Raw genomic sequence first — 27,812 nt, forward strand, 5'->3', positions numbered from 1 at the left:
CAATAGTTTTTACGAAAGCAACTGCCATCTGACCTTCCAACCCAGAGGGTAAAACTAGGCTTTGTGCGGATTAGTCCGGTTTCCTCACGATGTTTTCCTTCACCGAAAACCGACTGGTAAATATTAAATCATATTTCGTACATAAGTTCCGAAAAACTCATTAGTACGAGCCGGGGTTCGAACCCGCGACCTCCGGATTGCAAGTCGCACGCTCTTACCGCTATCGCTAGGCCACCAGCGCTTCAACAGTTAAGAACATTGAGTAATAATCCCTAATTTGAACGGAAACTTTCTAAGTGGAAACTTGCATGAGAATATTCTTATGAAAGTTTCTAGAAATAACTGACTAAATAACTCGTACGTTGCTACTTCCGAATTACGTTAAAATATGGCTTACTCTGCACACGATTCCGCATCTTATCACCTATAAAAATAAATAAGAATTTTATCTATAAAAACAAGCGCAAGTCGACTAATAACAAGTTATCAAAATGTGTGTGTATGGCGGAAAGTTTCCAATATGGCGACATTTACATATGGAATAATTTCAGAAACTTCTCATTATTTTGTAGGTATGGGAAACGTGGCTTTCCATTTCTAAAATGGAGGCTTTCTTTATTTCTTGTAAATTTTTGGAGAAATTTTCCTACTAACTAAACAACATAACTTTCAGCAACTTGCACATCTGGTCAGCACGATGCGAGATTCCAACTCGAACTTAGATCTCATTTTCAACCGAAAAGTAACTACCATAGAATTTATAATTTGTTTATAAATCGTTAAATTTTCATCACAATTTTCAAAAAACCTTTTCATAGTTGTATTTTTAAGAGCCTACTTTTAGCGAAATAATAAAAATAATAAAAATTAAACGAAGGGGGCAGCTGTGACTGTGGTACTGGTACATCAAATTGTATATGTGCATAAAGATTTATAATAAAGTGCCAGATGAGATTAAAGACTTACCATTCATCAAATTCAAAAAGGCTTTAAAAATGGCTTGTAGATAAATGTTTTTATAGCATAAGTGAATTTCTAGACTATAAGTAGCTTAATAATTATATGTCAATTGTACATTATGCATGCCTGTAAGGTAGTTTTAGTGATACCATCAATGTACATACTTTGTATATATATATATTCATAAAAACTGTACCTAAAACAATGCATAATAAATATTTCATTTCAATATTTCATTTCATTTCATTTAATTTCATTTCATTTCATTTCATTTCATTTCATTTATAAAAATATTTTCTATACCTGATAACATCCGGAGAGGAAAATAGGGCTTACGTCAATCTGGAGAAACGGGCTGTAGAGTATGTGATGTCTTCTTCTATTCATCCTGTTACCCTCTGCTGGGGTGTAAAATTCGAATCATATTCTTCCACTGACTCAGGTCCTGCGGTGGCAGCATGGTTCCATTTTTATCACTTGTCATTATGTCCGTCACTTTCGCGCTTACATACTTGTTAGAACGTGACAGGCATGGTGACAAGTGACAAAGAGCCGACCATCTTAGCCCTACTGAGCAGCTTGGGTAATCTCCTCCCATCCCATCCCCAATGCACCCACGTATATACACTTATAGTGAGATTTTTCTAACATCACACATTTGACACATGACAGCACCCATATAATGTAAATGTGTATGATCCATTCACATAATTAAAAACAAAACCACGCAATTATAATATGTCTTTCGTTACCACTTAAACTACACTCACTTTTTGAATGTAATTATGCTTATAGTTATTTTTTTCGCATCGTATATCTGAAGTATTTAACAATAATAAATCACTGCACAAACGTTTACGTCCTAAGGGTCTTTTTTTTTAAAACCAGCGTTGTGGTCAAATCATTTTTTCGATTCGGGTAACATATTCGTAAGTTAAAGGTAATCGATATATTTATAACCTACAGAAAATACAAAAATAAGGTATTATAACTAAGAAATCATTAACTTAAACAAATACTTTTAAAAATCCATTATAATAATAGATCTTTACCGTACGATTTGCAAAAAATATGTCGATTTCTGAGCGGATCAAATTTGACGTCAAAATCATTCGTTTGTCAAATGTCAAATGCGCAGTCTGTCGAAGTTTCTCCGCCTTACTGTGCGCATATTCCGTTTCTTTTCGTATTTTTCACCTGGCTTTATTTTTGGATTCTTCTCTTTCACATCTGGTTACCTTGGCTCGTATTTTTGGACTTTGACTTTGCCTGTATTTGAATTTAGTTGACTTTGGATCTAAAAATGCCTGATTTTGCTAATACTAAGTAGTCACTAGCAGTATAATTTGCATGTATGACTGCTGTGCAGGTTCCTAATATTGATTTTTTATATAGGTAATCGATTCGATCTCACAAATCGTAACTGTAATCGATACGATTGCTGGATTTGACATATTATGTTGTCTTAGCCACATCACTTCAAACATCAAATGTCATGTGTCAAATATGTGATGTTAGAAAAATCTCACTATAGTGTGACGGTACTGTTTAGGGTTTTGTAGTTACATAGGTAATTAAGTCATGAGACCATACCAAAAATAGTACATTAAATAATGCAACAGTAAAGTAATACCGACTGACGAATGACATAACGAATTCTTATTTTATAGTTTTAAAATCAAAGTTTTATCGTGAGATTTTACGAGGGATATTACGTGGGCGTCATTCCAGAGACGACTCGAACGGTTAGATGACCAAGCAACGGTGACCTTTAAATATATATGCAAAAATGAGGATTAGGGGGCCTAGCCAAGATGCCAATCGTTTACGAAACGCTAATGTCTCTTTGTCGCACTAATATGTAAGAGTGATAGAGACATTATTATGACTAGACTATTACTATTAGCAACCTCTGGCAACCTTACTCACCGGTGGGAACACAACACTATGAGTAGGGTCTAGTGTTATTTGGCTGTTATTTTCTGTAAGGTAAACATGTACATTTACACGTTACGTGTTTTTTTGTGCATAGTAGGTTCTGCCATCTAGTGGGCTACATCGGAACAATAAACATTTACGCTTCGCGCCAAAAATCTGACGGCTCCTGTGCTGCCTCCTACAGTTCATGCACGCTCCCTATCCACATTCCACAGATACAACACAGATGACACACGATTTTGGAATTATTCGAAAACAGTGTTGCTAACCCGAGATTTTTCAAATTTGCCGCCTTTTGCTACTGACAAGATTTGCTTGACCATGTATAGTATATCTATAGATCGTGTCATTCACGACGACGCGTGCCTTGACTAGTATTGTCAGATTTGACAAGTCTGCGCGTCATCGTGAATGACACGAACTATAAAGTGCTGTTTGATGGAGGGAAATATCGATTTGTTAGACCTGTACCCCAAAAGCATAAAATTGTTGTAGTAATTCACCGAATCGCATTTCACCTTGAATGAAAAAGATATCACTGGATTTTTGTACTTGACGCACTTTTTCCCGTAGCCTTTGATATTAGTATAATGCATTTGTAGTATTTAATTTTTCGTGTAGTATGTTACCGAAGAGGCATTTCGCCGCGATCGACGTTTGTTTGGGACTTTAACTTGATGCGTTAATTTGATGCTTGCACTAAAATTAAGTGGTTTTTTTTAAACACGTTTTGTACTTGTAGGATTAAGCCTCAAGTGCTATCAAACTCATTAAAATTTTATCTATGTGACGTTGACGTTGCGTTGAATCACGTCGCCAATACAATATCGAGGTGAAATGCGACTAAAGTAATAAACGATTGAGTCACAACGCGATGTTTAAATGTACGGTCGAGGTGAAATGCGACTAAAACTTATAGCCACTAGAAAAAAAAAAACTATTGAGACACAATGCGAAAATTAAATATGAGATCGAGGTGAAATGCGATTCGGTGAATTACTACAACAATTTTATGCTTTTGGGGTACAGGTCTAACAAATCGAAATATCGTGACGAAATTTGAGGAATATGATTTTAATTGCACTGGTCTACTGTAGACATACTTGAAGTATTTTTACCATAAGAGGAGATTTATCAGTGCCAGCGCGTCAAACATATCAGTCAGGCAAGCCTAATTTTATTTGTCTCTTTTTGTCTCAGAGACTGGGTAAGAGGCATCCTGCTCAGTTGTTTTTAAATACGCAAGCCAGTGGAAATCGAGTTCCACCACTGAGGCCTACCGGCTGTAAAGAAATGTTTTCCTAACATATTTTCGTACAAGCCTGGCCCATGCAAAGACCATCCCACATGCAAACAAGTGTCCTTCTTTGATTAACGATGACAGAGGACATCTGTCTCGTTTCACCGTTAGTTTGTAGTATCGATCGACTCAACCACAAATTTAGGAATTATTCCAGGTTTGGCAACGTCAGGTATTTTATAGCAGTATCTATTTTTCAGTTCAAACTTTATGGCCACTAGGGAGTCAGAAAACGATGTTAAAGATGATTACCCACGTGACTGTTAAAATTTTATCCGTCTTATTGCGTTGGAGTAAATAATTAAATAGTAATGTGTTTTATAAGGGTCGAAGACGTTGTTTAAATCCTGCTAATATTGATACCCGAATAAGCGCAACACTCCAAAATTTGACTCGAAATATGGAATCATGTGCGTTGCGAAGGTTTCAAGGCGCAAGGGTTAAACAAAAATTTTCACCAAATATTAACTGTAAAACATTACAAATATAATTTAGATGAACTGTTAAAATATTTATCATTAAATATAATCATTCAAAAGTCAATTCTACCAGTCAACATGAAAAAACAAATCAAAATTTGTAGAGTCTGTGCGGAAAGAGAAGAGTTGTGGAATGTATGGAGCCCAATACATTCTACGATTCTTCTCTTTCCAAACAGACTCTATCAAGTTATAGTCGTGCCGTTCTCGAGCGAGAACATTCCCCATACAAAAGGGAGAACGCTATCGAGAACGACACAACTATAATCACAGTACTTTGCCACTCTTGTGGATAAAATGCAACTTTATAAATCGTTATTGAAGAATAAAGAAGTCCTTTATGAGCTGGTGTAGTAAAAGTTCTTGATGATAAACATATGGGTCACATTTTAGCACATATCTATTTTCATTACTCTTTTTCATATTGATACACTGCATATACATGGTTATCAATTTTATAATTATATGGATTTATCTTGTTAATTACATTGCGCAATTACCGCAAAGTCGATAACGATGTCAATAATATATCTGAAGATATTTAATACCTACACTTGTTGTATTTACACTTTCTTCGATGAGGTAGATAATTAATTAATACTCCATATCGAATGAATGCCAACAGTATATTAAAAAAAAGTCAATGTATTGATAAAAGATTATCGAGATTATCGAGGTAGTCTAAAGGTGGCTTCGATTGCAGATAAACTCGCAGAGACCAGACTCAGGTGGTATGGCCATGTGATGCGTAGGCCAGACGATTATGTCGTGAAGAATTACCTTTCCATCGCAACATGCAAAAGGGGAAGTGGTAGACCGCTAGCCACATGGCTAACGACTGTCCAAAGGGACATGAAAATTCTCTCATTAGAATGCAATGACGTATATGACCGCAACAAATGGCGTGGCATGGTTAAGAAAGCCGACCCCGTGTAGCGGGACAAAGGCGAAGACAAAGAAGATCGATTAAGTAGTAAAGAATTATATATATGGCCTGTAGGGCTAAGATGGTCGGCTCTTTATCATCTGTCACTATGTCTGTCACGTTCTAACAAGTATGTAAGCCCGAAAGTGACGGGCATAGAGACGAGTGATAAAAATGGAACCATGATGCCACCGCTGGTTCACAATGTCCAAGTAAATTCCTGAATAAGCTACTTGTCACTTATCTGACGAATAAAGTCAATGTTGGCGTTTCACAATCTTTAAATAAGCTTAACTGGTAGATAAAGTGCTAAGTTTTGCAGAAAGTTTTATCTAGCAGTTCATTTATCTGTTAATTAGCTATTCAATACTTTACTCAGACTTTGTGAAACAGACCTACAGTGTTGCCAGAATTTATTGTTGTTTTAACGGTCTTCGTAACCTAGTCGGTATCCGTAATGACCTTGCGAAGAGAACGAAGTTAGAGGTCTCGGGTTCGAACCCGGTAAGGGCATTTATTTGTGTAATTCAATTCAATTCAAATCGTTTCATTCAGGTAAAACCCATAATTACATTAACAACAACAACAATAATAATAAACACATTTGCTTAGTTTGGAGCTCGATCGATCTGTGCAAGAATGTTTCCAAATATTTATTATTATTTATTCATTAAATAAAACCATGGAAACGGATATACGCGAATAAGACATTCAAAATATATTCTGACATTTCGAAGCCTTTAGGGCTCCTCTAAACGATGGCTCAGCGTAGGCCAGTCTATGGGACGCAGCTATGCGGTGAAATGAGATAGCAATATCACTTGTTCCCTCTAACGCATAAATGCGTCCCTAGGACTGGCCTACGCTGGGCCATCGTGTAGAGGAGCCATTATACCGTTGGCGGCAAACGGAATCCGTTATAATAACGCGATATAAGATTATCAATAGTTTTATTTCATGAGTAATTATCGGTAACCGAAGACAATAACAGTCCCAATATTTAGATACTGACACACTATGCACAGCTGCAATATTTAAATATTAGGACAATGAAAACAAAACATTCTCTAAATATTGTAAATACAGTAAACTTCATTTATTTAGCTTATGTATTAACCAAACTTTGAAACATAAAGGCAGACTAATAATTTCTACGTGAAGATTTGTAACTATTTAATTCAGAATAATTCATAAACCAAGACTTTCAACTCGCAACTAGTAAAAAATATATCCGACATAAAAAATGCTATAAGATAAGTAGTAATTACTTAATTAGTTAGACATGGCACCTTGTGATAACAAGTCTACTTACTTTCACAAGGTTCTATGTTTGGTCTTATTTCCATCGGTTAAAACACAGCCAAACATTAGTTTCACATAAGCCAGTAAAAGTGCATCCGTTGGCAAGTTTTGAGATTCGAGCGCTCGAAATTTAAATATGGTTTGTCCGAATGTTCTCATCTACAGGTCATATTTTTCAACCGATTCTCGTGAAATTTGGTGAGGAGTCGGCTAAGCACTCGCATTTTTATCGCCTGTCGTCATACCTGTCACGTTCTAACAAGTATGGAAGTGCAAAAGTGACAGGTATTGTGACAAGTGATTAAAATGCAACCATGCTGCCACGGCAGGTTGGATAACCTACATAGTTTTTTTGTGGATTCATTTTTTTAACCCTGCGCATCCAAGACAATAATGCGCTTAGGATGCCGTTGTTGGGACTCCCGCGGTTCTGTAGCGCGTCTTCCATGCTTGCGGAGGGGCGCACAGACGGCTTCGATGCCATCTGGCGCAAGAAAACAGCCTCGCTGCTTGACAGGGTGCGCGGGAGTGGTAACAGCTATTTAAGCATGATAGCCAATAAGTTTGATTGTCCTCTTATGTGTAAAATCAAAGAGGACAAAATCACTTTTATTCATTTATTATTAGCGTTAGTAAACTAACACGTAGATTAAGTTCATAACTGACAACATGTGGACCATTATGTTGTCTGTAATAAATAAATTGATTGATTGATTGATTAATTGCGGCCATGAGGGTTCTCGAGGTCTACAGTTCCAAAAACCGCTAGTTTAGCAACTAATTTGCTTTATTCGTAGCACTGTAGGACGCTCACATGTGTTCGTCAACCAATCAGAATAGCCGAGGAATATAGGATGGAGTTCCTGAGAGAACCGTTCTCGTAAAACTCTGCTCATAATGTGTTTTTTCGAGCGCTAAGTGCCCGAGAGCTATCTTGGTGTAGCCACAGTCTATTGGGTACAGAGGTTCTAATGCCAATCGTTAATGTTTTTTCATCACACTTGCTCGTAAACGGTGTTATTGTATGCCAGCATACTGAGATGGAATGAGGTATATTATGCTCGCGGGCGTAATATTTCTTTTTAATTTAATTTTGCCCATAGGCATATTTTTAGGGTTCCGTAGCCAAATGGCAAAAAACGGGACCCCATATAGACTCGTCATATCCGTCTGTCTGTCCGATTATGTCACAGCCACTTTTTTAATTTAGTCACTTATGATACGAACCAAGAAGATATAAATTAGTTTTAATTTTAAAATACTGACGTTTATAAATAGTCGCTATGTAACTCTGACCACTCCCACTTTGTATTCTTTTCAAGTAGGTCATATAATGGACTGAGTATGGTCCAGGCGCCACGAACAAAATTTGACTAGCAGTTACTTAGCCCTAAAAATGATCGTAACTGACTCATGTTTGTTGGCACCGGTGCTTCAGCTATGGCTTTAATTTCCTCTGGTGATTTTTTAAGCCTTCTTTATTTATTATATAGCCTAAATAGCTAATCTCGTCCTTAAAAAACTCACACGTATCCCGCTGCAATACCAGTCCCGCGTCCTGTAAGTCTATGTATGCAACGCTACCTTTAACCTGGCCTGGTGCTCAATGCCGGATTTATAGGTCTGGAGGCCTCGGGCAATAAAGGACTGGAGGCCCCCTGGCCCCAAATTTTTTCCAAATAAAATGGTAAATTTTCCGAATTCTCTATTGTGGGGCAGTAGCCCCGGTTGCCCTCTCCTAAATCCGGCCCTGCTGGTGCTCCGCGGCGCCGGCGCTGCTGCCTCTACTCCGGGATCGTCGGAATCATCGGCCTCCGAGTTATTTAAGGTTTATTATGCCCCAGGCCATGGCTTCGTTTGGCTCTATGGCAAATACGCCCCTGATATTACGATGGTGGCGATGTGCGGACTAGGTGAAATTTTGCGATTAAGTTGAAGCCATGAAATGTTGTCACTTTTTTTCTTTGTATTATTTTTGGCTTCGTTTATAATAATACATTGTAAATTACAAAAATAAAGTAAAGACGTCTTCGTTTTATCAATAACCTGTTTATAATAAGCTTGACACCCAGAACTTTATTATCCATTCAATGAGGTAGGTTATCTATTTATTTAGGTATCTCTGACTATCTAGGTCGTATTTAATTTTGTATTATTAACGAATGTATTTTAATAATAGACTTGTCTATCGATCCCACTATAATAAGTGAAGTTATAATATAGGTAGAGTTTGTTTTGCTGAAGCTCGTGTGGAGCGCATTCATTTTATTCATTCACGATTTCAACCGTAACACATTCACCGCTGAGCTACGGTCGCAGCGCTACATCGTAGCCGACAACGTAGGTTTCCCGGTATGTAGAGGAAATGCTTCGTAGAGAATGGGTTTAAATAGAGAGGAAAATGGACGACTGCTTCTACATTAAAACATATGTACATAAAATCATTCCTCTTTGCGTTATCACATTATAGCAAATAAGAGATAAAAACTTTAAAAACAGTTCGAAATTTATTTTCGCTTTTTACTCTTGTCTTGTTGTTTTGTTTTTTATTCAAAACCGGAAAAAAATAAACGAAGGGCCATAGCTATAGTTAACCATCAACAAAGAGAATTTCAAATAGAGGTGAATTGTCCAAGAAAACTTTGTAGCCACAGTAAATTTACCTTTCGACACAAAGGTTATGCCGCTATCGCTCGAAACGATGCCGCCATACCTTTGGCCTATAATCTATTATGGCGCCACTTTTTGATATTTAACAAATTTAACACACATCAGTGAGAAAATAAGGATCTTAGTCAAATGGCTTTCTAAAAGTTTTAATCATGTGTCGAAAGATGGCAGTAAATTTACTGTGGCTACAAAGTTTTCTTTGACAATCCACCTCTATTTTAAATTCTGTTTGCCATCAAATTGTGTACAAATATTTTCCATAATGTCAACATCCAGTGAGGAGACGTTTGTCCGTCGAAGGAATCGTCCACTTTTATCTTAAAAACTGTACTGTCAGTTCCTAGTCCCGCACTTGAGACCTAGACGTTACTTACCTACCTGATTTAATTATACATCTAATGAAATTTTTTCCTCGTCAAGTAACACTACACGTTTCGTGTTTTTGTATTTTTAGAAACTACATTTACTCCGCTTACGTTGGGCTACTTTAATGTTGCAGTATTTGAGTTCGCAATTATTTTTGGAAGTGCAGCGAGGCACTTTAGGGCGAAGTGCGTGGGTCAATGTCCATAAAAAAAGTTTGTGCAGGTGACTGCGGCGTTGACTCGGGCGCTGTAACTGACAATTTCCTTGATACATAAAATAAGTGACGGTCGTTGCCCCATTACTGCCGTGATTAGAACGTTCAATCTGCCACTCATTTTTCAAAGTATTTTTAAAGAAGAAGACTGATAACTCTCAGGAGCTCGTAAAAAGCTGGGTACAGTGGCTCACTCAACCCAATTTCAAGACGAGAGAGGCAATATTTGGGCGACTGTTGCGGAGTTTTTTTTTAAACCTAAAAAGGAATTAGTCCCACTAATATATGATACCAAAGAAACTATAGCATTTCAGTAAACCTACAACATTTCAGCTTGAGTCTTACTGTGTCGTACGAATACCTTCCGTTTGCGTAGGAAAATGGAATATTCAACGAATTGTAATTAATACTGCTTTCAACTGGGCAAAGAAATCTCCGTAGAGCCATTGAAGCATGTAATTGCATACTGAAATAACAGTTAAATCGCAAGCTAGACTTAAACCAATCAGGTGCAGATGTCGTTTGGTATTGCAAACGCTTCTAGCGAATCGCCTCAAGAAATTTGCCTTAGAATTTTGGGGATCCCGTCCTCGAAACGTAAGAGGTAATTTAAAACTTATTTATTTCTACGAGATAACGTCCCAGTTTCGTAAATAATTGAGTGATAAAGCCTCAGGAAGCCTAACACCCTATCCAAAGTGGCCCTGACCTGGAAGATGTCCGGAAAATGGAAACATCGTGCCCTATATTTACTTGGGACCGTTCCGTGGAGCAAGAGTTGGGTGTATTGGGGATGGGGTGGGAGGAGGTTACCCAAGCTGCCCAAGACCGAAGTCAGTGGAAGAAAATGGTTCGAGCTTTACACCCTACGTAACAATATGGAAAGAAGGAGAAGAGAATTCCTGGGTACCACCTTAAACTACGTCCACAAGAGAGGTATGGGCATTGTGAATGTCGTCTAGCTTAGTGTGGTAGGGCACAGCACAGCGGATGTCATTCCAGATCTAGAGCAGAGCCCAACTGGGGCAGTACCTCCGCCTTACAGAAAACCGCAGCCAAATAAACCTAGACCCTACTCATAGTGTTGTGTTCCTGCCGGTGAGTAAGGTTGCCAGAGCTCAACGAAGGGAGGGCGGGTTGTTAGGGTCGGCAACGAGCAAGTAACTCCTCTGAAGTTGCAGGCGTACATAGGCTACGGAGACTGCTTATCACCAGGCGGGCCGTATGCTTGTTTGCCACCGACGTAGTATAAAAAAAAGAATGAAATAGCCGCTATACTGGTTTTTGCTGACTTGAAGCAAATGCTCGATATGCGATAACTATAACAGCTTAAGATCTACTTTGAAGTAGGAAAATAATTGTAAAAATTGTGTTAGTTTTCGAGAAATGTTGATACCCTTTGTATTCCTGTGCTTATTCACATGGACCGTCACAGGAGCCAGCAGTGATTGCAGGGTGGGTAGATTTTCTAACACCATAAAATGTGTCTGCTTTGCTCCAAGTTTGCTCCAAAATTCGAAATTTAATTTAAATTATAGAATTTTTATACCGTGGTAAGTATGTCGATATTTATCTTATACCTTTAAACGAGCAATTCTTGTATATATATATATTTCCGGGATCTCGAAAACGGCTCTAACGATTTCGCTGAAATTTGGTATATGGGGGTTTTTGGGGGTATACAATCGATCTAGATTAGTCTTACGTTTGGGAAAACGCGTGTTTTTGAGTTTTCGTGCGTTTTTCTTTCGACGCAGAATATGGTCGCTAATTTCGTGTCGCCGGCCACTGTCCGTTTGGTCCAGCGGGTTAAGACGCGGACTGCTATACGAGTGTTACGGGTTCGAATCTCGCCCGGTGACTAACTTTTGTTTTTTTTTTTTTATATGTTCAAGTTTATATATAATCTTTTAATTTTTATTGTTTTAGACAAGTTTAATTTAGTAAAAAATGTAGTTAAGATTATCACCTATACACCACCATATTACAATAAATAGTTATAACCGAGCTAAGCTCGGTCGCCCAGGTACTGCCAATTTAAAGAAGAACATCACTACTATAATGTTGTAACACTTAAATGAGTTTGTGATATAGTTTTCAAATATACAAACTCTAAGGACACAATTACCCGGTGGGGAGCAAAGTACGTACCTTTTACGGTAAAACATGTCATTAGCAGTGTAAAATTATATAATAAGTAACTGCATTGAAATAGATATATGATCATTAATTCTGCTCCGCCGCACATAACAAAACCTTTACGAAAAAAATACATGACACCCCAATCTTAAACAGTGCGTGGGCACGAGGGTTAAACATACTTTGCTACGGAGTGAAACATATTTTTTTTCACCATACCAACCCGAGGACTGTACTAACTGTATAACGTTACAAATTAAATCTAAATGAAAGATAATTAATATGTATCATTCAAAATCATCAATCAAAAGTCAACTTGAAGTTTGCATCAGATTACTTTACTTCATTTGTGGATAAAATACAACTTTCTCATCAGTTTTTGAAGAAAAAAGAGAGCCTTTACTAAGCTGGTTGTGGTGAAAATACATATACACTTCTGTTTTGAAAAATCCCATACCGTACTCCCTCGAGCATACCTCGGCATGATATGGAACGTAAAACCTTTTTTTCACTCATAAAACATTCCTTTTTTCCATTCCATTTTATTTTACAAAAGCTGAGAAGCGTACACGTCCGGCAAGATGGCGGGCTATGCTTCGAGGTCCTTCCATGGCAGCTGCAGCCAGTGGACCTGGACAACCATTTGAACCATATGCGACAAAAATTGAGAAACAGAACTCCTACGGAGTATAGAAAAGTGTCTCCTCGTCAAGCACTGGTCAATAGGTAACATCATCATTAATAAGCACTAATAGTTTGAACATGTCCACTACCGTATCCAAACTGCATGGACGCCCGTATTGTGTTGTGTATACCCAAGCAGGGGATCCAGCGCGTGGTGTCCATGTTAAACAAAGGAGCTGTACCTACGTAAGTGGCCTTACCTGAGGGCCACGAAACGCACGTTCCGCAAGCAATGTATCGGACGTGTGTCGGACGTGCACGAGCGTTTTGTGGCCGAGACCTTAGCGCTCGCTACTCAAATATTTTGACTAACGCCCGTCCGAACACCGGGAACTAAAGAAAAAAATATATATGGAAGTAATCGATATTATCAGTGTCCAGGCCATTTAAAATGTTCAACAAGTTTTAGTTATGGAAACGAGGTGACGATATAGATATATCATATATTCCTACTTACATCGATAAATGCATACAAAGAAAATATTCAGAACTCAACAACGTACTGGTCAAACGAAGATGTTAACGTCTTGTTGGTCATTTAGTCGCTTCTATTTTCTTTTAGCGAAGTATCCCGTTACGTGGACACAGTTCTGGCACCATTTCTGGACGCTTACCATAGGAACATCCAGTCCTCATACCAGCAGTTCACAGCCAAGCTGCTGCGTCGGATCAAAGAAGAGATCAACCAGGCGGTGCAGAAGAAACAGAAATTATACGATGAGCTTACCAAGCTGGCTAATGAACTTAATGTGCCGGGTGAGTGGGTTTTTTCTTCGCATGCTTGTAATGATATTTTTATCTACTTGTACGTTGCATAACATAAATATTTAACTGTAATGCATAAAAGTAACCTCTATTAAAATTTAAAAAAAATGGGCATCAAACAGCTGCCATGCAGTGGTTGTATCATCCGCCTATATCTTGTTGTTGCTGTAACCTAAGACTAGCAAAATACACTCTTGTGCAGATTGTTTTGGACAAATAGTCCATTTTTTTGAGTGTAATTAAAATTTTTGGAATATTTGAAGAAAAATGCTATACAGTACAGATCGACCTTAAAGTTTGTTTCAAATTTAACAACTTGTTAAGGTGTTGATCTAATTTTGATACCTTGAACATCGTTCACAATGATTGGTGCATGCGAAATGATATGAAAGTCAGATGCGCGCCAATCACCAAGACGATATTCAAGGTCGTATCAAAATCAATTCAAGCCCAAAACAAATTCATAAATTAGATTCGATCTCCTTGTTCTATGGGTGCTAGATTAGATTAGATTAGATTAGATTTATTTATTTCTTAAAGAAAAAGACACAGTATTTTACACAAAAGGATAAAACAAAGGCTTTCACTAAAAGATCGTCAACTTAACATTAAAACAAAAAAAAAAAAATGCTAGGTGACAAAATTATCGAAAATATAACTCAGGAATAATGATTTGTGATAAACAAAAATAAATGTCCTCGCCTGGATTCTAACCCAGGTGCTACAGCTTCGTACAATACATCCATTTGGTATTTCTAATTTTTCACAGCATCTTGTGATGAGGAACGCCGCGCCGCACGCACCCTGGCCAGCCAACACGTCTCCGATATCCACAAGTGCGTGGAGGCGGCCAGAGACGGTATCGCACAGATGGGTGTATACGCTGATGAAATGATACAAATAACTAGACAGCATATGCAAGCGCAGCTTAATGATGCTACAAGGTCGTTTAATGAAGGGACTGTGGTTATACCGAAGTAAGTTCCGTTTAGCGAGTTGGATCTCTCTTTCTAAGTATGATGGAGGATTCTGGAGACGGCATTGCACAGATGGGGTATACGCTGATGAGATGATACAAATAACCAGACAGTACATGCATGCGACGCTTAATGACGCCACAAGGTTATTTAATGAGGGCACTGTGCTTATACCGAAGTAAATAAGTGTCGTTAAATGTGTTGGATCTTTCTTTTTAAGTATGTAAGGTGGAGTACTCTAGAGACGGCATTACTCAGATAGAAGTCTATGCTGATAAAATGATGCAACTGATGATGTGGATTTACCAAACTGAGTTAAGAGAGCAAAGTTTAGTATATCGTTAGGTATGACTAGCAAAAGTCACTAATTACTACCACAAGTTCATAGAAATAATGAACCATATTACTACTAAATTAAGGTTGATTTTTGTTTAATTATTTTTTTGTAATTAGTGAGTTTCGCTTGTCACCTGACGATATTGTAAAAGATGACTCTAACTTATTAAGACATTACGAAGTGGCTTCCTTGTAGACCAATTTAGTTACTAAATCAAGATAAAATAAGTACAAACCTTTCACTTATTGATATACGTATCGGCAAAGAAAATCTAATGGTATCGTTATACTCATGCTAGAACGATCCAGGTCCGGGCCAAGGCGTTCGATACTTCGTTACTAAAGAAAGCATCACGTGATCACCGATCACCCGTCATAGAAAACGAAGTGTTGAAAGCCTCATCATCATCACGCCTCGGTCCGGGCCTCGACCGTTCTGGCGTGAGTCATGCTTTAAGGGTATGGAGCCCAATCTTCATCCACACTCTTATCAATACCTAATCAAGTAATCAGTAATTTCATACAGAATTTTAAAATAGAGATGGATTGCCAAAGAAAACTTTGTAGTCACAGTAAATCTACTGCCATCTTTCGAATCATGATTAAAACTAAACATCATGATCGAAACGATGCCACCATACCTTTGGCCTTTGATCTATTAGACATATCAGTGAAAGACTAAGGATCAAAGTCAAGTCGTTCTAAAAGTTTTAATCATGTGTCGAAAGATGGCAGTAAATTTACTGTGGCTACAAAGTTTTCTTTGACAATCCACTTCTATTTCAAATTCTCTTTAGGTAATACATACCGTAACGAGAACCTCCCGTTGTAGAATTAAAATTACCATACATTTTCAGGGGCGATGTACCGGCCTGCATGCAGGAACTATCCCGCGCGGCAGCCAACCTCGGCTACGAGTTGGATCTGACACTGACGAACGCCCGCCGGTTATTATTTATTTACTTAAGGTCAGGTGGTAAAAGAAACACCGGGACACGAGAAACACTGGTAGGGAATCATCAGAGTAGAACCACGCTAAGTTTTCATCCCTAGTGATATGTCAAGTGCGGAGCTATAGGCTTATATGGTAGGTATGCTCTCTTACTGCAAAGTTAGCGTGGTCAGAGTCTACTGTTTTGCCCCGAGCAATAAAAAATATGCTTCTCTTACCATACCTGACCTTACCTACATTATTAAAAACTTATGTTTATAGTATTATAATATTACCCCACAAAATGTATGTATGTACAGTTTGTCTGTGGGGTCCGTAGTCTCAAGTCAGATTATTTATGAAATTGAAATTTTGTTTTGTCAAATTGAAGATAAAAATATACTCGTAATGGAATGAAATACCCTTTAATGGGCTTCTGGGCGACTAAAGGATATGTGTGAGGGAAAAATTCTATAAATATTTATTTTTCAATTATTAAAATTATTGCAGGTACAACGAGCAAGCGTGCGAGCAGCTGTCCACCTGCAGCACTCACGCGCACCGCGCCTCGGACGAGGCAGCTGCCAAATTAAGAGAACAATTGTATCAGTGCGTGTATGCTTAATGTTCAGTACGGGTCTAATTCTCTCCGTGCACTTATGGAATATTTGCATCACATTGCGGCATCTGATCGATTAATTGATTATGTTGCTACTACTTAGCCGGTAATAATCTAGAATCGCAGGCATTTGTTGCAATGTCTGTAGAAGCTTTTAACGTTACGGAATATCGGAATTTAAATTCGAAAGTAACTCCCGCGCGGCAATGAGTTGGATCTGTAGGCATAGCACATGATAGGCCCGACAGTATCTCGCGGCGAGATAGACTACCCGTCTTTTTCTAACTATGTTAATTAAAGAGGGACGGGTAGTCTATCTCGCTGCCAGATACTAATGCTCTTTGTAATGTATGAATCCTTTAGGAGATCTTCAGGCATACGCCACGCAATGAAAACATTAGCAGGTACTGTCGACAGAACTTAACCAACAACAGGCCTACCGCGAACCACGTTGGACGTGTTAATTGCCTCTCTAACGCACTTGTAAACTCGTACGTAAGTGTGACAGGGAGGCAACACATTGAACGTGTTTCGCGGTAGGCCCTCTGGGCTTTATCTTTGATCTCTTCTCTATGTACATTTTTTAGAATACTATATAACTACAGTAATATACTTAATTCATTACGAGTATTATACGTCATAACTTGACAGTGCATATTAAGCACAATTAAGACATACCTATTCGTTATAAGTTTAAGTAATAAACTTATGTTCAAGTTGTATTTTTTTGCATCTGATAAACGTTACCTTAAGGGCCACCCCACACTAGCGTCTTTTGAGCGTCGGCGTCTAGACAGTGCTATGGAAAATGGCGTCGCTGCGCAGTTAGTTGCGTTAACGTTGCGTCGAGCAGCGGCCCGATTTGAACTTTAAGATACGCCAAATATTAGATGTAGATACGGATCGGATATGACAGTGTCAAAAGTGACTTTTCTTCAAGCAAAAACGTCGCTTTCGACCAGAGACTTGTCATACGCTTCGCTTGACAGACAGATGAAGTGTGCGAAAGGGAAGCCATCACGTATATGAACAAGCCACGAGTGTGAAAGAGGCAGACTACATATGAGAAAACGTAACCATTTTTTGAATTCGAAGGCGGCCGAGGCGGCCAAAATCATATTGCCGTATTTTTTAACGTTAAAAATATACGAGAATCAAAATCAAAAATAAATATTAAGTAATTTAGTGAAGATGGTGTCATGTTGTGTGCCGGATTGTTGTGTTTCAGGGCCAAAAAACCCAGGGAAATACTCATTTCACAGGTAATTATGATAATCGTAGCGAAATTTTCGTAACGATATATTATCAAATTAACAGCATAAAAAGTGTAAAAAGCCAATTTATACAGTTCATTATAAGTTTTTCTTCAATTGCGTGTTAATATTTCATGATATTAGTCAATAATTTAGAATATTTTGTGTAAAAACCTAAACTGTTACTTTACGCTAGGGCTTGACAAAATGTTCATATGACTGTATCGATAACTTGTCGGTATATTAGTAGGTATAGAATTAGTTGTTCACAAGACATCATTAAGATATTAACCTTTATAACCGACTTAAAATAATAACGATTGTTATAATACCTTTTTTGAAGGTGCACATGTTCAGCGATAAATTTAAACTTCACTTTCCAACACATTACTTACATTTTAACCACTTTTCCACGGCTTTGCCGCCAACACAAGGAAACACAAGACAGCGTATACTTGTACACAGCGTATACACACCCAACCCAACTTGTCAGGCGGAAAAGGCGCGAAATTCAAATTTTCTTTGGTAAGTGAACTATTTGCGCCTACTGTTAACACTTAGCATGTGTTTGTGTTAACGACATTGCACATGTTACACCACTCACACCCGCATACGACAGAAACCTGCTTTATCAACGCGAGTCACCTGCTTTACCGACAGCGTCGCGTTCCATAATGCTTGTTCGGACTACGTTAGTAATTTAGTCAAGTAGCGAGTATTTTAGTTACTAAACGTCCCAGAACACCAAACCAGGTGAGAAAACTAAAAAATCGCAATGAGTGGCGATACGATTTTAAGTCGACACGAGTTTCGAATTAACTATTCGCAAATGTATTACAATACATATGGCCCTTAAAATTTTCGATATAGTTACGTAATGTGCTAATTATCGCACTAGTGCGGTAAAGTAGCTCCATATGTACTGTAAAATAAGTAACAATATATATTTGACCATTGTGACACATGTGTACCTATATATTTGACCATTTTGATGCAGACTGTAACGACTGTAACTGTAGCCTCGGTTATCACTATCAGTATTGTTATTTACTATGCGTCCGCTGTAAAAGAAAATTAAAGGTACTAAAGGCGCTAATAAGGTCTAATAGTAGTAATAATACTCATACCTATTACATTTTTTATAAAAACAAACACATTTGAAAAAGTAGTCAATAAAGCAGTTAAACATCGATAGATTATTAATATGTTGTAACATGACATCACTATTTTTGTTCGCACATAGACAATTTACGCACACACTTGCATTTCATTTTTGGTCACACTTTTGAAGTTTGACAGTCGTTCTATACTATCCTATTTCTATGCTTTCGACATTAACATCCGTGGGGGGGGGGGGGCTATATAATAATATCTTACATACTAAAACACTCTAAAATAATTAGATGTGTCAAGAATGTAATAAGCATACCTACCTCGGTTTGACGGCGGCAAAATGTACCAACTCTAGTGATTAATCAAATATCGACATACTTAAGTATTATCAAATCACACGGTGGTATGATGCGTCATAATTTTATCGACATCGACTATCGAAGATTTGTGCCCGCGCGGTATTTAACCGTCAAACCAAAAATGCCCGATTCAGATCCCTGTAGTTGATTCTGTTCACCCAGCTCAAATCACCTGGGTCAATTAAGTAAACTGGCTTTAGTAATATGTAAACTCTACAAATAAAATTATAGATATTTTCACACGCTACATTGTGCAGTATATTGCAGGCGATGTGATTGTAAATTATTATAACCTTCCTAAACAAGCAGTAATTGTTTCACAACAAATTTCCGAATCAAAGTTCAGGTCTGCTCACCTGTATTTTACATTCATGGTAAATAATAATTAATTCCGGAAAACCTGGTGGTCGTAGTGAAATTCACTATGATTGGACGATGGATAGATTGGCCGGCGACGGAGTTACGAAAATGATAAATTAATAATTGGAGACGCATTTCACATTTCTTTTGATAAGTACTTTGATCTCTTTGGAGAGATTTGGGTCTCATTATGACATCAGAAGCAGTTCATTTTGTCGATAACAACCAAATAGGGTTCCACGGCACTTGTCTGTTCGATTAAATGTAAGATTTGAATATAGAATAATTAAATTTACTCGCAAGTCTCGCAACAGTAGGTACTTGGACATAGGTGTACTAGAATATATTGCAATTATATACAGGATGTCATATTCACTTACTTGGCTGGCGCGATGACCGAAAATGAGTCTTGGTCTCCAACACTCCATGCCACTTTGCTCGGCCCAGAGCGGACTCTCAAAAGCTTTCGCTGACGCCGAGCTCACGGAGATCTGCCTCCACTCTATCAGCCCAACGATATTTAGCATAACCAACAGGACGCCGTCCAGTTGGTCGACCCAAGTAAGCCCTTTTGACTGCCCGATCGTCACCCATCCTTTCGAGGTGGTGTGGTGTTGGATGTCACATTCAGTACGGATCAAATGCAGGCTAATGTAAGAGGACCTTAAAAGCTACCAATTTGACCTCAATTTAATGCTTAGGGAAAACTAAATCATCGATCGATGGCTTACTCGGCTCGGGTATCAATATAAGAACGAGAAGTTAAACAACAACTTTGCGCCCTTGTAAAACAACAATTATTTGTTTTACAAGGGGGAAAAGTTGTTGTTTAACCGCTCGTACTTATATTGATACCCGGGCAAGCGAAATATTCCAAAATTGAACTACGACCGTAGGAGTGGTTCGAAAAGTGGAGTCTTGAGCCTTGCGAGGGGTTTAAGGCACAAAGGTTAAACACACTTTGCCTCTGAGTGAATCACAAAATTTTTTGCCACACCAACGCGAGGAAAATACTAACTATGATATACCAAAAAAATCAAACCAAATCATTTCCAAATGAATTCATCATTTAAAAGTAAATTCTACCAGCTAACATAAGGAAACAACTCAAAATTTACATCTGATTACTTTGCCCTACATGTGGATAAAATGCAACTTTCTCATCAGTTTTTAAGCAACCAAGAGGGCCTTTACCAGTTAGTGTGGTGAAAATAAACTATTTCCAACACATATTACGGCTGTTTATTTATTTATTTATTTAAACTTTATTGCACACATAAAGAAAAATGTACAAATGGCGAACTTAATGCCAAAAGGCATTCTCTACCAGTCAACCATTGGGTCAAACAGAGACATTTGTGTATGTTGGTGCAGGAAAAAATAATAACAATGCTGCTGGCTGTTATGCTTGATAGTTTAGTATAAACTCAGCTTTCAATCGTCCAAAAATTCTCAGCTCCATGTCACGACCCTCATCTCTAATTATAGCCTTTTGTTCGTCCAGTACTCGCCAGTGCCAAATCAAATTATTCAAATATTTCAACAACAGCGCCTAATGAATTTAGATTAGTTTCCCCGAATTAAAACTGGGGCTTCATTTGAATGTTAGTTTTCGAATAATTTTTGGAGGTTGGGAAGTGCAAACATGTAGTTGTTTCATGGTTCAAATAACACAAATTGTGCCCTTTATGGACCTGGAAGGATCCACAAAAAGGCTGAATTCCCGAATGCAATTCGAACTTTATGAATGATGTTCATTCGTTCACTTTCCGAAATATTTATTTGATAATAACATTTTGCAGAGAATATAAATAAGGGCGGACGTACAGGTAAATAAATAAATAAATATTATTTATTTAGGGTCTGTTTCACAATGTCCTAGTAAAGTATTGGATAGCTAATTAACAAATAAATAGCAACATTTAGCACTTTATCTACCAGTTAAGCTTATTTGAAACGATGACTTTATTCGTCAGATAAGTGGCAAGTAGCTTATTCAGGACTTTACTTGGACATTGTGAAACAGGCCCTTAGAGTAATTTTCACAGACTCATAGATATGTTTAGTATGCACAAGTTAATATGTACAAACTTATCACTAGAAATAAATAATTACTAGACATACATATTTATTTATTTATTTAATCTTTATTGCACAAAAGAAAACCTTATAGTACAAAAGGCGGACTTAATGCCATGAGGCACTCTCTACCAGTCAGTCAGCATTTAATAGTAAAGCACGATGCGTTCCGTTTTTGGCTTTACGGCCATCAGGAAAACAGAGAAATGTTAAAAGGAACAGATTAAACAAATTAAAGTATTAAATCATTAATCTAAAGTTATTTACATTTGTAATGAACATGAAAATAATTATAACGTAAAATACCTGTACTTATATACAAACATGCAATTGGTTCAAGTTGATAAAACGATTTATATGTCAAAATACACTGGCAAGTAACCTCAACTTTTGTATTGTTTTCAGAAATGTATAGTGGCTATTCTGTACCCCTAGTGTAAATAAATTCGACTTCGAAACGTGACGTACGCGTTTGCGTTTAGTCTCATTTTGTATTGGATTTAGAAAGAGCGCGCCATGCGGGACGTTTTGGAAACTCAAAATCCTATACAAAATGAGATTTAACGCAAACGCGTTCGTCACGTTATGATATCGATCAAATTTACACTAGGGGTACTAATTACCACAATCAGAATTATGAATATCGAAGCCAAGCAACTTTGCTTTCTCTGGTCTCCCCTAGTTTAAGTCCACATTTTTTTTAAAATTTATTTGTATACAGAGTACTTGAATCTAAATAGATCCCTGCAAAATTGTATTTCCAATTTATCTGGCTATGTAGTTCTAAAGCATGGTTGCAAGCTTAATTTCCTGAGACTTAGACCGGGTTGGAAAATTGCATGATCACATTATGAATGTTTTTTTTTTAAGAGCGTCGGCTGAAAGAAAGGGGCTGCGACCCTCGCTCTGGTTCTTTCCTGGTCCAGCAGATATCACTGGCCATTCAGCGAGGCAATGCCGCCGGTATTTTTGGCACTTTTGGTCCGGGTGAAAATCAGAGTGGGGGGTAGGTTTCTATTTGTTTATTGCTTTTTGTTATATAGATACTAGGTAGGCCGTTGGCGAAACGTGTTGTGGATATATATTTATTCATTAAAATCCTATGCAGGATTCGGCTGGGTGTACAAGCCAGTTTAATCTTAATCGAAGCTTATGAAACATAACTTACTTTAGCTCCGTCGTTTTGGGAACGACATTATCGGATCCTCCGAGAAGACATTCTTTCTTCGTAAGTAATTTTTAAAACTTTATTACACACTAAGTCCCATTTTCGTTAATAATAATGTGTATTGAATTGTGAAAGTTTAAATTAGCGTTTACCTCAGCTATTTCACTTAAGCAGTTGTAACCCTAATAAAAAACCTCGCGCAATCCAAATGTGCAGCATATAAAATATACAAAGGGCGCCGCAGGGTCTTTTCCATCTGTAACAACCACTGTATAAATCACGTGCGTTGAGAGCACGAGCAGGAATAAGAAAAAATAAGGCCCCAGAACACCTCTAAACCTATGCTTGTCATAAAAATATACCAACGGCATCATAATACAAGTCCCGAAACGTAATCCCTCTGAGAATACAAACGGGACACCAAATTTTGTCACATCTATTAAATGTGCTCACTGAACTTTCGCACGTATCTCTAAACTTTTAAGGCTTAAAATTCTTTGGTTAAATCTTTATACGTTGTCAAATTTTTTGTACATTGTACATCAGGATGCTCAGTGAATCCATCTTTTTGTAAAGTTATTGTTGCCACGGAGATGGCTGATATTAGGTTTCTTTCGTAAGTAACTTTCTGTCGCCTTTTACCTGAAGAGGGTTCCGATATTATTTACACTTACCGTATTGAGGAAAACGCTACTTTAGGGAGAGTGAGCACTGCTTTAGATTACGATTCCAATGAATATTTGAGCAGCTATTTACTCAACTACTTGACGGCAGGGGCTTGTCCACAAATCACGCGAGGTTTTTTCGGCTACTTTTTGACACCCCTTCCCGTTGGTGATACTTGGTGAGCCACATAACCTGACGTGTATTTATTTGAAACTTTTTTATTCGACCTAATTTTAAGGTAAATAGTATTATATACAGTAAATATTGTTTAATTTTCTATTTTCGTTATGAATGTGATGATATTTTAGTAAAATAGACTCGCTATTTTGAAGTGCGAAGTGAAGATTTGTTTCACGAAAATTTTTATTTAGTTTCATTCTCTGTAGAAAAATACACGTGAGGTCTCCTTGTACCCCCTCCCCCAACGCGATCTGTCGATTTTTTCGTGAATCCCCCCCCCCCCCCCCCCCCCACTATCGAACCTCGCGTGTTTTGTGCACAAGCCCCAGGCGTCTTGAGGCCAATTCGAACGTACATTTTGATATATAAATGACGACATTTAGTTATCATTCGCGCATGCATTTCGCTTTATGGATTAGCACAAGCAAGACAACATTAGCATAGAATGACATCATTTTATCACACTCCATCATCGGATGGGTCAAATTGATATTAGAATCAGTTTTTGGCAAAAACTTTATTTTTGGTACAAGCTTTTATAACTGACTGTACATTTCTTTCCACAAGCAACTAATACTCATCGAGACAATTTAAAAAAACCCCAACACAATTAGGTTGCGTTGTTTTATCAAAGGGTTCCCATGGCCACCTCCTGTTTCCATTATCAGATGAGCTCGATCGTACCATAATATTGCATTGTCACCCGATTTACATTTAAGTATGCATAGTTTCAGCTCAGTAGGAAACCGGGAATAAGTGGGTCAAATTTAGCTTCCAAGATTTGACCCACACAAACATACATAATACATACATACATACTAAGAGGGCATCAAACGATGGCTCCTTTTTTTAAATAAAAGATAAGAATTTATTTCCGCAACCGTTCCGTTCCGTCTTGCCGTTCGCCAACAAACTGTCAAGCAGTTTGGCGAAAAAATATGTAAAAAGAATTATTCTGTGTATTTCTTATTGTGTATTTAAATAAAAAATAAATTTATAAAAGAGAAGTTACATCGGTTATGGTTACTTATCTGCCAAACTGCATAACTCGCACATAACACTCGCACACTCACTCGCTCTCGCGCATTGTGGGTTCAAGATTTATCACATCACGAGCTCTCGAAATTACGTGTATTATATACGAGAACGGGACTTAAATAAAACAAATTGACTATTTTTTTTTCTTTCATTGCAAGTTTGAGAAAGGCACTAAGTATATAAATATAGGCGAAAAACAGGGTTGCCGGCCGTGTATACCTATCCGTCTATATCTACTTGGCCTTCAACCCTTCGTTTCCGGGCCTAGTACAGTAATGTACTAAATGTGTAACCGGCAGCTTTTGGGCCTTGCCCCGCTGTTGGTGGCGGCACCCTTTAGGTTAGGTTTTTAATATGTTTATAATAAGTATTTTGGATCGAGTTAATAATATATGTATGTAATCTGTAATGTTTATAATGTGTAAAAATAGCGAAAGTTTAAATCAGTGTCTCTCATAAACTATGCCGAATAGCCCTTGGTAGCCCACGTCGTCAGTTTTTACAAGCTGACCACTGACAAAGCGGGCAACTTTGCCCATTTGTCGAACTAAATCGCGCATGACGAAGTTCTGTGTAGAGGGCTGTGAAGACATTCCTCTTGTCAAGCGAGTCGTACGGGTCTTCTGTTTATTTAAGGCAGTTCTTGGTTCATTACATTTCATCAATTAGCCATCTCAAAGGTCGTATCAAAACAAGATCCAAAACGTACGTTTTTTGCGAAATTTACCATAACTCATATAATTGTTTTTCCTTCTTTTGTCTTTAGAAATGCGTGGTTAAGATCTTTCGGGTACGGGCGTGGCCACATGTCCACGACACGGCGGCGCCGTAAACGTAAAACGACGCGGTGCCGGTGTCGCGTCGGAGCGCGGCACGTTATCCAGCGTGCGAATATACGTTGCCGCGTCGTGAAAACACACGTCAAGTGTTATATTGCGTATTACTATTATTGTTGTCCTTCTGATTCCCCATTGGTTTATGTGATCTAGTTTTATGTTACTTACTTTTGACTTTATCACCTAAACGGTCACCATATACCGTTTAATTGATAAAGCAAAAACTAAGCAAAATAAAAATGTGATAAAGACCAAAAGTTGGGGAATCAGTAGGACAACAAAGTTGGGGAATCAGTAGGACAACAAAGTTGGGGAATCAGTAGGACAACAAAGTTGGGGAATCAGTAGGACAACAAAGTTGGGGAAACAGTAGGACAACAAAGTTGGGGAATCAGTAGGACAACAAAGTTGGGGATTCAGTAGGACAACAAAGTTGGGGAATCAGTAGGACAACAAAATTGGGGAATCAGTAGGACGACAAAGTTGGGGAACCCGTAGGACAACAATAGTATTATACTGATTTTTACAGAAATTAGTTCAACAGAACAACAGTTAAACAGAATTCTCCTGATGAGGGTGCCACTGAAATCAATCATCGTCGTCATCATCATTCCAGGCAGACGAAGTCGTGGCCAGAAGCAAGTAAAATATATTTAAATATTTAGTGATACACTCGTAATATAGAGTCAGACCACGCTAAGTTTTCATGCCAAGTGCTATGTCAAATATGGAGCTTATAGCATATGCAAAGTCTAGAGTGTATTTAAATATGCGGCCCAAAAGCACTATAAATTAAAAAAAACTAATAAATAATAACAAATATTGGACAGTCTCACACAAATTATCCTAATGCCACAGTAAGCTCAACAAGGCTTGTGTTATGGGTACTACACAACAATATGACGATATTTATGTTTTTATTCAAATTTAATTTAAATTGTATTTTTTTATTTATTGCGTATAAAATGTAATGTTTTGGAAAGATGTGTCCCGCCGAGTTTCTTGCCGGTCCAATATTGGGATACCCTCCTCCAATTTAGGAGGGATTTAAATCTTCTCGGGTCAGAGGTATAGGGTTAGAGCCGGTGTAGCTTTATTTGACGTTCATAAGCTCATTGTAATATGCCTACTTGGAAAATAAACTATCCTTACTGGACGTACGATGCAGTCTTGACTTGGTCTTGATACTCGACTCGAATATACTCGTCAATAGGAACACATGCTAAACTTGTAATGAAATAGTTTGAAATTAAGAGGGTGTGTTCATACTAACACTTTAGATTCAAGATCTTGGCAATTGCTTGTATAGACCTGATAAGTTTAGCCTTCGCCATGTTGCGGACTTTCAGTGGTACTAATTTATTTCATTGGCAAGGACTTTCTTGACAACATCGAATATCACCATTAAACTATTATTGCTGCTAAAATGCAAGAAAAAATATTTTTTAATATAGTTGCTCATAAAGTGCTACTTTACGTAGCTGTTTAGCGTGCGGAAAGTTGGATTTTTACTTTTCCACTTGTTCCAATTCATGACTACTTATTGATGAGTGTTAATGTTAGTTTCCTTTAAAAGTCGTAATCAACATAAAAACCTACCGTTATTGTAAACATAAAAAATATAAATAAGCATATTTCATATTCCTCTTTATCATTGAAAAACCGTTCTTAATAAGTTGTCTGAATAGAACGGAATATCTGCCGAACGCCTGTCAAAGCAGAGGCGTTTTTTCTTACTGCAAGATTATTTTAAGTTTCCAAAGGCAACATTCGATATTGTTTTCATAGAATTTAAATATAAGATACGCAAATAATTGTAAATAACGATACTTAGGTAATAATAGTATAATATTTTATATTGACAATTGTTTCTGTCTAATTCTTTAGAACATGCATAAAAAAGTACTTGTTGTTTTTCTTATTTTTTCGCAACTGTATTAAAAAACGTCGTTCGATACACGTGCGGAAATGTCAATAATGACATTCTTTCCGCACTAGCATCGAAATGTACTATTAAATTCAACAAAATATTTACATCGGACAAAAATCTAGGTAAGAATCGCGTAGCATGCAAATAAAAGATGTTTATAAATTATGTAGATAAACAACAGCCATGGCCTTGAATTATACTATCTTCATGATATAACTCAGTAAC

General features: G+C 37.6%; 1 protein-coding gene across 1 annotated transcript; it reads left to right on the forward strand.

Moving 5' to 3' along the window:
* The first annotated feature begins 11,253 nt into the window (after positions 1-11,253).
* LOC133528697 (uncharacterized) lies at positions 11,254-17,223 on the forward strand. Its single transcript, XM_061866166.1, has 6 exons — positions 11,254-11,609; positions 12,850-13,019; positions 13,540-13,733; positions 14,512-14,719; positions 15,913-16,002; positions 16,497-17,223. Exons 1-6 carry the CDS (start codon positions 11,541-11,543, stop codon positions 16,609-16,611), a joined length of 846 nt encoding a protein of 281 aa, XP_061722150.1. The 5' UTR covers positions 11,254-11,540; the 3' UTR covers positions 16,612-17,223.
* Positions 17,224-27,812: the final 10,589 nt, after the last annotated feature.

This window comes from Cydia pomonella, chromosome 19 (assembly GCF_033807575.1).
Source record: "Cydia pomonella isolate Wapato2018A chromosome 19, ilCydPomo1, whole genome shotgun sequence".
Taxonomy (NCBI): domain Eukaryota; kingdom Metazoa; phylum Arthropoda; class Insecta; order Lepidoptera; family Tortricidae; genus Cydia; species Cydia pomonella.